Source organism: Bos taurus, chromosome 3 (assembly GCF_002263795.3).
Source record: "Bos taurus isolate L1 Dominette 01449 registration number 42190680 breed Hereford chromosome 3, ARS-UCD2.0, whole genome shotgun sequence".
Classification (NCBI taxonomy): Eukaryota; Metazoa; Chordata; class Mammalia; order Artiodactyla; family Bovidae; genus Bos; species Bos taurus.
In genome coordinates this window covers 58,176,609-58,189,359 of record NC_037330.1, presented here as the reverse complement: position 1 = coordinate 58,189,359, position 12,751 = coordinate 58,176,609, and the positions used below count along the sequence as shown (strand labels likewise).

At 36.2% G+C, this 12,751-nt stretch overlaps 1 protein-coding gene across 3 annotated transcripts in view; it reads right to left on the bottom strand.

Annotated features, from left to right (window-relative positions):
• COL24A1 (collagen type XXIV alpha 1 chain) overlaps window positions 1–12,751 on the bottom strand; it is a 392,387-nt gene that overhangs the window by 138,545 nt on the left and 241,091 nt on the right. For all 3 annotated transcript variants that reach the window (XM_024990097.2, XM_024990098.2, XM_024990099.2), the window contains exons 26-29: window positions 8,781–8,834; window positions 4,894–4,947; window positions 3,632–3,685; window positions 1,596–1,649 (exon numbers count right to left, since the gene is read on the bottom strand). In XM_024990097.2, the coding sequence (XP_024845865.1) occupies window positions 1,596–1,649; window positions 3,632–3,685; window positions 4,894–4,947; window positions 8,781–8,834 (216 nt within the window). The remainder of the gene's footprint in view (window positions 1–1,595; window positions 1,650–3,631; window positions 3,686–4,893; window positions 4,948–8,780; window positions 8,835–12,751) is intronic.

The window sequence follows — 12,751 nt, the reverse complement described above, 5'->3', positions numbered from 1 at the left end:
GACAAAGTGTCAAATCAGAAAAGAATAATAATTTGCCCAGGGATCACAGGGAAGTTAAAAACTACAGATAAATAAACTTTCCATATGACATGAGATAGCACAACTGATTCAGAAACATATCCTGCTTAAGTATATGGCTTACATATGCCTGGATAACCAATAATATCTGAATTATTTAGCTAACCAAATAAAGGTTTTTTTTTTTTTTTCATCTGTTACAAAGTTGAACTTTACCACTATGAGTAATATGGTGTTAAATAAACACATTTGACCTGACCAAGTGCTGAATGCTTGCAGAGTGCAGACCACTAAAACACAGAGTACAGATCATCTTCCATGATTTTTTATTATTCTAAATCTCATTTGGGCTAAAATAGATGTGGCCATCAGCGTTATTTATAGACTGTAAATCCATAACCCAGAAAGGAAAATAGTTTTTCAGAATAGAAGTGAAGATACAGAAAAATTTGCTCTTTTTCTTTAATCTTCACCTAAAACACAGCACATGAAATTGAAGTCATTACTTCTTTGGGTTTATTTTATTTTTTGGCCACGTTGTGCAGCTTGCAGGGTCTTAGCTCCCTGATCAGGGATTGAAACCAAGCCACAACAGTGAATGTGCCGAATCCATATCTTTGTATTGCCAATGAGTTCCTAAAGTTGTTATTTTAAACTAAGCACCTTTCTTACACTTGCCAACTGGAAAATGGGAGGGTGTTTTTTTTTGTTTTTGTTTTTTTAATCTTTGTTATTTGGAGGCCATTATTTTAGCATTTTAAAATATTTTCTTCTCTAGCTGTAAAAGTCAAGGTAAAGCCAAGGAAGAAAACAGAGTTCTTAGAGCCTACATATTCAAATTAATCAAGGAAAAATACTCTAATATTCAATGCGGTATTGAAAAACCATAGGCTTTGGAGTTAGACACTCCAAGGTTTGAATCCTGGTTGTGCCCTAGACCTATGTCAAAAGTTCATATACTTAAACTCTCTGAGCCCCATTTACCTCAACTATAATATCTGAGATAAATGCCTCCCCCTTTTAGAGTGGTTGTGAGTATTAGTATATGTAAAGGTGCTTGGCACATGACAGGCATGTAATAAATGGTGGTTCCTATTTCTTTAAAGAAAAAAACAGGATCTAAATGTTTAAAAGACTTAAAGAATGAAAGCTTTTTAACTTAATTCTTAAGCATAATTATTAGACAATGATTATATTACCTCTTATTTACAGTGAATAAACTCTTAGTCATCCTTTGTGTCCTCATTCTATCTCCTATCACTCTTTATCATGCTGTTACTATCTCTTGCTATATAAGTCTCTTTGTGAGTACAAAAATAATTTATTTAAACATCTTCACATTCACAATTCCCCCAGTGGATGAAACTGGAAGTTGGGAGTAAGAGAGAATTCTTCAGTCAATAAAATTTCTAAAACACAAAATGGAAAAGTATGGTTTTATAAGTACAAATGATTATAAATTACACTGCAATTAATGTTTCCATCTAATATAAGCTATTTTTGCTGAACACATCACTATTTACAACGTCATTTTTTTTTTTTTTAGGTTAATGTACTTTCTTGATTTGATAACTTACTCTTCGTCCTTTAGGACCTGGAATCCCAGGTGGTCCTCTTGCCCCCACATGACCCTACATGTTGAAAATTTAAAAATCAGTTACAGAATTCACAGGAATATTACAAGAATAGTAGTTATAATCTTTCTTATGACATGCAATTCTCACTGGGAATTCTTAAAAAACAAATATCATATTGGCCTTTCCCAATGCTCTGCTTTTGACATATCCTACTATTTAGAGAAATTTAATTTCTAAGTGTTGATACCCTGAAAAGAATGAGAAGCACTTAATATTCACTGACTGCATGGTTTTTATGATAAACACATATGGCGTGGTAGTGGAGGGAGATATGCACATGACCAATGTGACAAGTCTAACCTGCCTGGTCCATCAGAGAAGCAATGGCTACTTTTGTAAGATTTCTTTCTCATTCCTCTAGATGTTTATGATACTCCTATCACATAAAAATGGATTTTTTCTGTTACCATGAAAAATGCCACAAAATTTTCCAAATTAATATGCTACAAAAATAGTCTTCAGTGAAGATTTCATTATTATTCAGTCAATTACAATGAGCTCATTTTATACCTAATAGTCTCCAATGAAGACTTGCTTAGAAAACAAAGTTTATTTATCTGTATAACATAGGTAGATGAAAATGAAAACAGTGAACTTTCACAGGAACTAAAATCTATTTTTTATCTCACACAACTAAAAAAATAGCAACCGTGCCCTAGATCAGTCTTCCTCATTTGGAAGTCAATACATGTCTATCAGTATGCTGGAAAATTGGGCTTATCTTCAAAACAGAAGCTTCACAAAACAGCATAAACCCCTTCTGATAATAGTTCTACTTAGGGGATCACAAGGCTCATATTTTTCACATTTAAGTTCACAATAACTTTCAGTCTTTAATCAGCAAACTTTCTCTTTGAGACAAGACTTCATTATTTTCCTGTAAACACAAATGGAATTTTTCAAAACTCAATTTTTGAATAATAAATTTTTCTATGGATTTTTTCAGTTGGAGAATATTAGCACATTTCTAAGAACAGTGCATTTGGTCCCATCACTTCATGGGAAATAGATGGGGAAACAGTGGAAACAGTGTCAGACTTTATTTTGGGGGGCTCCAAAATCACTGCAGATGGTGACTGCAGCCATGAAATTAAAAGACACTTACTCCTTGGAAGAAAAGTTATGACCAACCTAGATAGCATATTCAAAAGCAGAGACATTATTTTGCCAACAAAGGTCCGTCTAGTCAAGGCTATGGTTTTTCCAGTGGTCATGTAGGGATGTGAGAGTTGGACTGTGAAGAAAGCTGAGCGCCAAAGAATTGATCCTTTTGAAGTGTGGTGTTGGAGAAGACTCCTGAGAGTCCCTTGGACTGCAAGGAGATCCAACCAGTCCATTCTGAAGGAGATGAGCCTTGGTATTTCTTTGGAAGGAATGATGCTGAAGCTGAAACTCTAGTACTTTGGCCACCTCATGTGAAGAGTTGACTCATTGGAAAAGACTCTGATGCTGGGAGGGATTGGGGACAGGAGGAGAAGGGGATGACGGGATGAGATGGCTGGATGGCATCACCGACTCGATGGACGTGAGTTTGAGTGAACTCCGGGAGATGGTGATGGACAGGGAGGCCTGGCGTGCTGCGATTCATGGGGTCGCAAAGAGTCGGACACAACTGAGCGACTGAACTGAACTGAAGAACAGTATGTTGGAACTTGTGCTTGTGATTTTTCCAATTGGTCTTACTTCAACGCTTAATTATTGACTATTTTCTTATACATGGTTATTGGTTGCAGAGCTGTACTATTAGAAAGCAAAAGTGAAGTCTCTCAGTCATGTCTGACTCTTTGCGACCCCATGGACTGTGGCCTACTAGGCTCCTCCATCCATGGGATTCTCCAGGCAAGAGTACTGGAGTGGGTACTATTAGAAGTGAGCAGTAAATAACAGAACAAGTAGAAGCAAGGAAGTGAAAGACACCATGTTATATTCTAGAGTGTTTTGCAGTGATTGGGAAGAGAAGTCTTTTCTGTACTTACAGGTAATCCCAGGGCACCCATGGGTCCTGGAACTCCAGGAGGACCTGGATATCCCTATAATTTAAGCAAAAATATAAGAGACATGAATTCTCCGTCATATCTAATTATTTTCACTGAAGACAAACCAGTAAATGATAAACAGTAATTACAAATGATAATTTGATAAACTCTCCATCTTCTATCCAAGACATGAGGCCACAGAAAATGTCCCAGAGATAGACAACAGAGACAAAAATGTTTACAGAGATGCTGTGTATACTTTTATTGGAAACTCTTTGCCCAGAATCATATATTATAACCTATTGAGAGGAGAATATTCATCTCATCTTTCTCTAGGTTATGTTATGCTGTGAATAAATGTTCATTATGTTAAATATATACAGATTGTGAAATCATATCCTTTTCAATGTCAGGGAATTCAAAAATTAAGAAATGTGATTGTGAACAAATACTCTAGCCTATCAAATTTTACAAGGACTACACCCTTAGTGGTATTAACCGTATTCAGATGCTTCAAAGAATATCTTAGGAGACAATCATTTCTCAAATTAATTAGCCTTTAAAGGTATATTAAATTTCCTAGTTAACAGCAATTAGAGATAGGTAAAAGCAACCTTACAGTGTTTTACTCATAATACAGAAGTCAAAAGTGAAGAAAAACTTATGTAAAATGAATTTGCAGATAATATTAGGTACACTAGATCCATTACAATGCATTTTCTGAAAGCAAGATTCTTTAGTTGAAAATAATTCTTAATTCTATTTTCTATCACATTTAGAAACTTCAATAAATGAAAAACTGCAATCCAGATATAAAATTTATCAGCTATTACTATCTTAAAGATATAAGACCATAAGATGAATTCCAGACTCTGATCTTTCATACATAAAAGAATTACACTGTGACCACAAACTTATGGAATGGTGGCAATGATGTTATGTGTCATACAAACTATAAGTTGTCAAATCAAAGTAGACTCCTAATTGAATTTTCTTCTTCATCCACATATGCTAATTTAGGATGGTTAATTCTTCTCTTAAAACTATAGGCTCCTTTGACTAAGCCATCTGATTTGCATGCTTTTGAGTGCAAATCAGCATTCCGGATGGCAAACAGTTTAGAAGAAAACTTCTAATGGAAACTTACTACAAAATAGCATTTTTCACTTACTTGAATTTCATTCAAGGCAGTTCTACCTCTGGAATGCCATAACTTTACTATGTTCTTTGGACACATATCTTTCAGATTACTGAGTTCTTACCATTGCACCCTTTTCCCCCTGAGGACCTACTGGACCTGGACTTCCACGCTCTCCCTTTTGAAAAAAAGAAAAACATTGAAGCATGTTGATTAGTCGTGAAAAGGTAGAATAGACTACATATTATTTACTGACTCATTCGTTTGGTTTACAATTTTTAAATGTCTAGGCATATGGTATGTGGGCTTCTAATTATACTCTGACCCCAGGGCCTCCATTTATAGTCTCATTCTAGATTCTACAGATGTCAGGACAGACCTGCACACACAAACCATGAGACATATACACTTATCTCATTTATATAAGATGTGAATAAATAACAAATACATATTAGCAAGCCAAAAATCAAATTAGTTATAACAATGTTCTCCAGGACACAGCAGAGAAACTTGGAAGGCAAAGTGGTTTAATAGCAAACTATTAATACAATGCATTTATAATACATAGTCTATTCTACTTTTTCAAATACACTTGTACAATGACAAAACAAATAATCTATAAAACTATTTTATATTATTGAGTTGGCAAAATATTTAAGAAAAAACTGAACTTAATTATTATTGTGCCTATTCTGATGATGGACTGTCAATGTTTGACCATGTAATATAGTGTATAAAAATCTCTTAAGTTGCTATATATTTATTTCAAAAAATATTTTATTTCCTCATTTATTCTTTTGTTTCAGCAATATTAATTATCATACTGCTATAATCAATAATATTACATAATATTTTCTCTTGGCAGTAATGAACTAAAGTATTAAACAATGAAATATCATTAATTCAAAGTTTATAAAATGTGAAATACTTTCATTAAAGTGTAAATGAAACATGCAATGCACAGAAAATTAAAAACTACTTTCAAATCATTAAAAAAATTAGTCAAGAATGAGCTAAGCCTGGACCATAAACTCATTCTAATTTTCAGTAAGTTTTAAATTTACAAATTTTGCAGTTTTACCCTAAAGTTGCTAGAATTTTACTATTATTAAAATTCTCTTAAGATACTTTTCAAGGGATAAAATACTGAAGTTTATTTAAATGAAAAAATATAAATTATGAATAATTAAGATTTAAAATTGAACAAACATCATATGCTAAAGTTTTGCAAGTAGAAATTCTCATAATTTTAGACATATAAAATATGAAGATAGTAAAAGTATGAAAACAAACTGTAAAAATTAACTTGTGTATAACCATTGAACAAAATTTTATTTCTGTAAACTTTTAACACAACCATAATTATGATAATCAAATATACCACAATAGATTAAAGGTCTCAGCTGATTCACATCAAAATTCCAAAGATTTTCAGCATGTTAGAGTAGAAGACAACTTAACACAGAAGTAACTACATCACAATGGAAAAGTTTATACTTTTAGATAGTTTTATAACTATCTAAATTTTTCTGAACTGAGGTCATTTTATATTTTTATATTGTTAATAAAAATCAGTAAATATTTTAAAATCATTTTTAATGTACTGAGCATTGGGGAGATATAACAGAAATTTGACTTAGACTCTGCTGCTGCTAAGTCGCTTCAGTTGTGTCCGACTCTGTGGGACCCCATAGATGGCAGCCCACCAGGCTCCCCCATCCCTGGGATTCTCCAGGCAAGAACACTGGAGTGGGTTGCCATTTCCTTTTCCAATGCATGAAAGTGAAAAGTGAAAATAAATTTGCTTAGTCGTGTCTGACTCCTAGCAACCCCATGGACTGCAGCCTAACAGGCTCCTCTGTCCATGAGATTTTCCAGGCAAGAGTATTGGAGTGGGGTGCCATTGCCTTCTCCGGACTTAGACTCTACCCTCAAGTAATTAGAAACATGTCATTAAGAAAGATGAATTAATTAGAGGAAATATTTTAATTGTGTGGTACTTATTCTACATCCAGGAAAGGAAGAAATCAAGAAGGAATAGAATAATCTGGGAAGACTTTATGGAGGAGACAGAACTTCACTGAGTATTATAGTTTGGCTTTGAATAAATACAGAGAAAGGAAGAGGATACTCTAAACCAAGAAAACAGTAAGAATAATAATAGGAACAGGTATAAAATATGAGACAGGGGAGCAAAAACGGTTTATACTGTGAATATCAGAAAATTCATTACATGAACTGATTAAGCCAAAATCATGTAGTATCTTGACAGCAAAGTAGACCTATTAATAGGCTTAAGCATGATGGCTCTGACAGTAAAGAATCTGCCTTTAATATTGGAGCCCCGGGTTCAGTCCCTGGGTTGGGACGATCCTATGGAGGAGGGCATGACAACCCATTCCAGTATTCTTGCCTGGAGAATCCCCATGGACAGAGGAGCTTGGTAGGCTACAGTTCATGGGGTTGCAGAGAGTCAGACATGACTGAAGTGACCCAGCGCATACACATAGGGAGTTAATGAAGATTTCTCAAAATGCTTTATCCTGACACATCAAAATAAGTGTTCCACTAGTAATATGTAGGCTGGATTAGAAGATGGAAAGGGAAAGTGAAAAGAAAGGAAGTGAAGTCGCTAAGTCGTGTCTGACTCTTTGTAACCCCATGGACTGTAGCTTACCAGGCTCCTCCGTCCATGGGATTTTCCAGGCAAGAGTACAGGAGTGGGTTGCCATTTCCTTCTCCAGGGGATTTTCCAATCCAGGGATGAAACCCAGGTCTCCAGCATTGCAGGCAGATGCTTTACTATCTGAGCCACCAGGCCAGAGTGTAAATTTAAGATAAACTAATAAGATTGTCTGAGGGGGTAGCCTAGATTGATTATTAGAAAGGATAAACTGTAAAGAAAAAACTCTAAGACCTGCTAAAAAGATTAGGCATAGAGAATGAGTTGATTAGATAAGCAAGGGACATGAATTTGATTAGATAACTCAAGGGACATGAATTTGAGCAAACTTAAGGAGATAGTGGAGGACAGAGGAGCCTGGCATGCTGAGGTCCACGGGGTGGCAGAGTCAGACATGATTTAGTGACTGAACAACAACAATGGAAGAAAAGGGAAATGCAAAGATGGGTTCACTCTATCTGGAACACTGGGAGAACAGAGATAGGTGTAACGCAGACCAATAGAAATGAGAAAATTGGGATGAGAACAGTTTAGATGTGGGTGGCGGGGGGAGGATGAATTTTAAATATATTGTTTAACTTAAATTAACAATTTCAGATGGAAATAACTGGAACATGATCTAATTTACTTCTAATCCTGGCTCTACTTAATTATTCACAAAGAGTAGCCTTGCATTAGATTACCATGCTTCCACTTTACGTTCAGCAAGTCAGGTTTCAGTCAAAGGTCCAAAATTTTCTAGTTCATAATGAGTCAATTAAAAACAATTCAAGAAAATGTCCTTGTTGGTTTCAAATAAAGAAATACTTCTAATTTTTTTCAAAAAAGACTTTCTTAAACTTGAAACTAAATATGGAAAATCACTCCCAAGGTAATGATTTCTAGGAAATTTTTAAGCAAATTACAATTTCCATCACAATAGCCAAAAAGATCCATGAATAACTTCATACTGGATTCCAAAAAAATATAAAGAGATTGTGACTGAAACTTGGATCAGGCAAAGTGATAACTTATTCTTCACTTTCAAAACTGTTTCCTTTAGGGACTTGTTCTCATAAAGTAGATTTAAATATTTTCTAGTCATATACCTAGACCATCTATTTCATCTTTTCTCTTCCAAGCACATAATTATAACCAAAAGAGTGCTCTGCTCTTTAAAATTTAGAAACATGTATACTATCAGCTATATTTCAATATATTTAAGAGAATCAGTATAGGTAATGCATTTTAAGTTATAAGTGATTTCTAATTCATAAAATATATGAATATCCCTCCTTTGAGTTTATCTTAGAATCCTTACTATTGAATAAAACAATGAAAGAAATTACCTTTTCACCAATGCTTCCAGTCACCCCAACTTCTCCAGGTAAACCAACAGGTCCCTTTTAAGAAAGAGTATAATAGAAAATACATATATATTGTATTGCCATTATAGCATCCTGGTTTTAAATTTCCTGTAAACACTATGTTTCTTTCTAACTCATTCTAAATTCTAAATTTGTCTTAGAGTAAAATTCCTCCTAGTATAGGTGTCTTGACTAAGATTTCACATTAGAATTAATTATTCAGTCAATCACCAAATATATATGAATGTCTAATTTGTGACAGGCCCTGTGCTGGAAGGCATGGAGCTTCAATTGTCCTTGTGGAACTAACAGTTCAATGGATATAATAAAAATTCCTGCAGTTTTTACAGATTCTTGATGTGGATACACTAGCTTAAGAAATCATTTCTGTGACTTCCTTCTTTGAAAGCTCCTCAGTACATGAGGGAATAGCTTATTAATTCACTCAAAAAATATCGGGTGCCTACTTTATGCCTTGCCCTATGCTAGTTGCTGAGATTTCATTAGTAAGCAAAGGAGACCTAGGACTTGCCCTGATGAGGCAAAAAGTCCTGTAGAAGTAAGAAAAACTAAATTAAAAAGTGAATAATTATAAATTATGATAAGAGGTTCACAAAGGAAAAAACTGTGATGCTGAGGTGGAGAATAAAAGACATATTTTTACCAAAGATGGTCAGGGTAAATCTGAGATCTAATATTTAAGCTGAAAGTTCAAGAATAAGAAGAGGCTAGCCAGCCAAGGGAAGAAAGGAGGAAGAGCTTTCTAGGCAGAGGAAATAGCTTGAGTAAAGAATTAATTTGGCAGAGGTGAAAGAAGGCAATCAGTAACACAGTTTCAGAGTGAACAAGGCTCATGGTGCATCTATCTTTATGGATTCTGTCTCTCTGGATTCTGCTTCAAGCAGTGTAGAAAGCAAAAACGGTAACATAGAACAAGTTTCACAAGAGTATAATTCTTCTCCTGACTGTTTTCAATTATGAAGTTACTTTCTTTTATTTAAAAATGTATGAAATGGGTTTCCCTGATGGGTCAGTGGTAAAGAATCTTCCTGCCAATGCAGGAGACACAGGCTCAATCCCTGGCCTGAGAAGAGCTCTCATGCCATGGAGCAACTAAGCCTGTGCACCACAGCTACGGAGCCCGCACCCTAGAGCCCAGGAGCCACAACTACTGAAGCCTGCATGCCCTAGAACGCTCAGCAACAAGAGAAGGGACCACAGTGAGAAGCCCTTGCACCACGACTAAAGAGTAGCACTTGCTAGTCACAACTAGAGAAAAGTCCCAGCACAGCAACAAAGACCCAGAATAGCCAATAAATAAATAAAGTTATTTTTTAAAAATGCATGAAAATTGTCTTTTCCAATAGCTACCATAGATACTTCAACAGACTATCATATAATAATACATATAAGCATTAGAAGATACCTGAATCATGAAAAATGGTTTGCTGTGTTGAAGCTAACTGAAGTTAATATATAGGGGCATGATTTTATACACACACACACACACACACACATATATATAAAGAAAGCTGAGCACAGAAGAACTGATGCTTTTGAACTGTGGTTTTGGAGAAGACTCTTGAGAGTCCCTTGGACTACAAGGAGATCCAACCAGACAATCCTAAAGGAGATCAGTCCTGGGTGTTCATTGGAAGGACTGATATTGAAGCTGAAACTCCAATACTTTGGCCACCTGATGCAAAGAGCTGATTCATTTGAAAAGACCCTGATGCTGGGAAAGATTGAGGGCAGGAGGAGAAGAGGACGACAGAGGATGAGATGGTTGGATGGCATCATTGACTCAATGGACGAGTTTGGGTAAACTCTGGGAGCTGGTGATGGACAGGGAGGCCTGGAGTGTTCCGGTTCATGGGATCACAAAGAGTTGGACATGACTGAGTGACTGAACTGATATACGTATCCTCACCCACATCTATCTATCTGTTGATTATATATACACTAACATATGTTAAACACTTGCTATATGTCTGATTTAATCTTCACACCAACCATATTTGGTAGTATTATCATCAGATCAGATCAGATCAGTCGCTCAGTCGTGTCCAACTCTTTGCGACCCCATGAATCGCAGCACGCCAGGCCTCCCTGTCCATCACCAACTCCCGGAGTTCACCCAGACTCACGTCCATCGAGTCAGGGATGCCATCCAGCCATCTCATCCTCTGTCGTCCTCTTCTCCTCCTGCTCCCAATCCCTCCCAGCATCAGAGTCTTTTCCAATGAGTCAACTCTTCACAGGAGGTGGCCAAAGTACTGGAGTTTCAGCTTTAGCATCATTCCTTCCAAAGAAATCCCAGGGCTGATCTCCTGCAGAATGGACTGGTTAGATCTCCTTGCAGTCCAAGGGACTCTCAAGAATCTTCTCCAACACCACAGTTCAAAAGAATCAATTCTTCAGCACTCAGCCTTCTTCACAGTCCAACTCTCACATGCATACATGACCACAGGAAAAACCATAGCCTTGACTAGATGAACCTTTGTTGGCAAAGTAATGTCTCTGCTTTTGAATATGCTATCTAGGTTGGTCATAACTTTCCTTCCAAGGAGTAAGCGTCTTTTAATTTCATGGCTGCAGTCACCATCTGCACTGATTTTGGAGCCCAGAAAAATAAAGTCTGACACTGTTTCCACTGTTTCCCCATCCATTTCCCATGAAGTGGTGGGACCGGATGCCACGATCTTCGTTTTCTGAATGTTGAGCTTTAAGCCAACTTTTTCACTCTCCACTTTCACTTTCATCAAGAGGCTTTTGAGTTCCTCTTCACTTTCTGCCATAAGGGCGGTGTCATCTGCATATCTGAGGTTACTGATATTTCTCCCAGCAATCTTGGTTCCCCCTTAACAAATAAGGTAGATGAGTTAAGAAGCTTTCTAAAGTATATGAGCTTAAATAGTATATATGAGTTTAAGTGGCTACTGAACACTCGAAATACAGTCTACACTGACATGTGCTATAAGTGCAAAAGACACTCAAGATTTCAAAGACCTACTACAAAAAGTTGAAGCTGAAGCTCCAATACTTTGGCCACCTGATGCAAAGAGCTGACTCATTTGAAAAGACTCTGATGCTGGGAAAGATTGAGGGAGGAGGAGAAGGGGATGACAGAGGATGAGATGGTTGGATGGCATCACTGACTCAATGGACATGGGTTTGGGTGGACTCCGGCAGTTGGTGATGGACAGGGAGGCCTGGCGTGCTGCGGTTCATGGGGTCGCAGAGTTGGACACGACTGAGTGACTGTAATGAACTGAACTGAACTACAAAAAGAATGCAAAATATCTAATTAATGACTATTTACACTGATTACATATTAAAATGATAATGGTTTGGATATATTAGTTGAAGTAAATATTACTAAAATCAATTTCACTATTTTTTTTACATTTTTAAATGTGGCTATTGGAAAATTTTAAATTACATTTGTGACTTACATCATATTTCTATTGGATAATACTAATTCATATTTTTAAACAACATGCTAATAATATAAGTAGTTATATCCAGATGAAAGGGACCTAATAATTTATTTCTATGGTTCTTTAAGGGAGTGAAGGCTTTCATTCTGAAACAATCAATGATCTACGGTCAGTTAATCAAATCTGAGCAGAAACAATGAAGTTGAACTCTTTTGTGAGACAATAACCAAAATAGCAGAACCTAAGAACTGCCTTATAGCTCAAATGGTAAAGAATCTGCCTGCAATGCAGGAGACCTGGGGTCGATCCCTGGGTCAGGAAGATCCTGTGGAGAAGGGAATAGCAATCCTCTCTAGTATTCTTGCTTGGAGAATCCCACAGATAGAGAAGCCTGGATGGCTACAGTTTGTGGGGTCTGAAAGAGTCAGACACGACTGAGTGACTAACACTTTTTCTAAACACAGACTAGTTAATTCAAGGGGAAAAAAAAAGAAACCCTTTTCCTAACAAGTC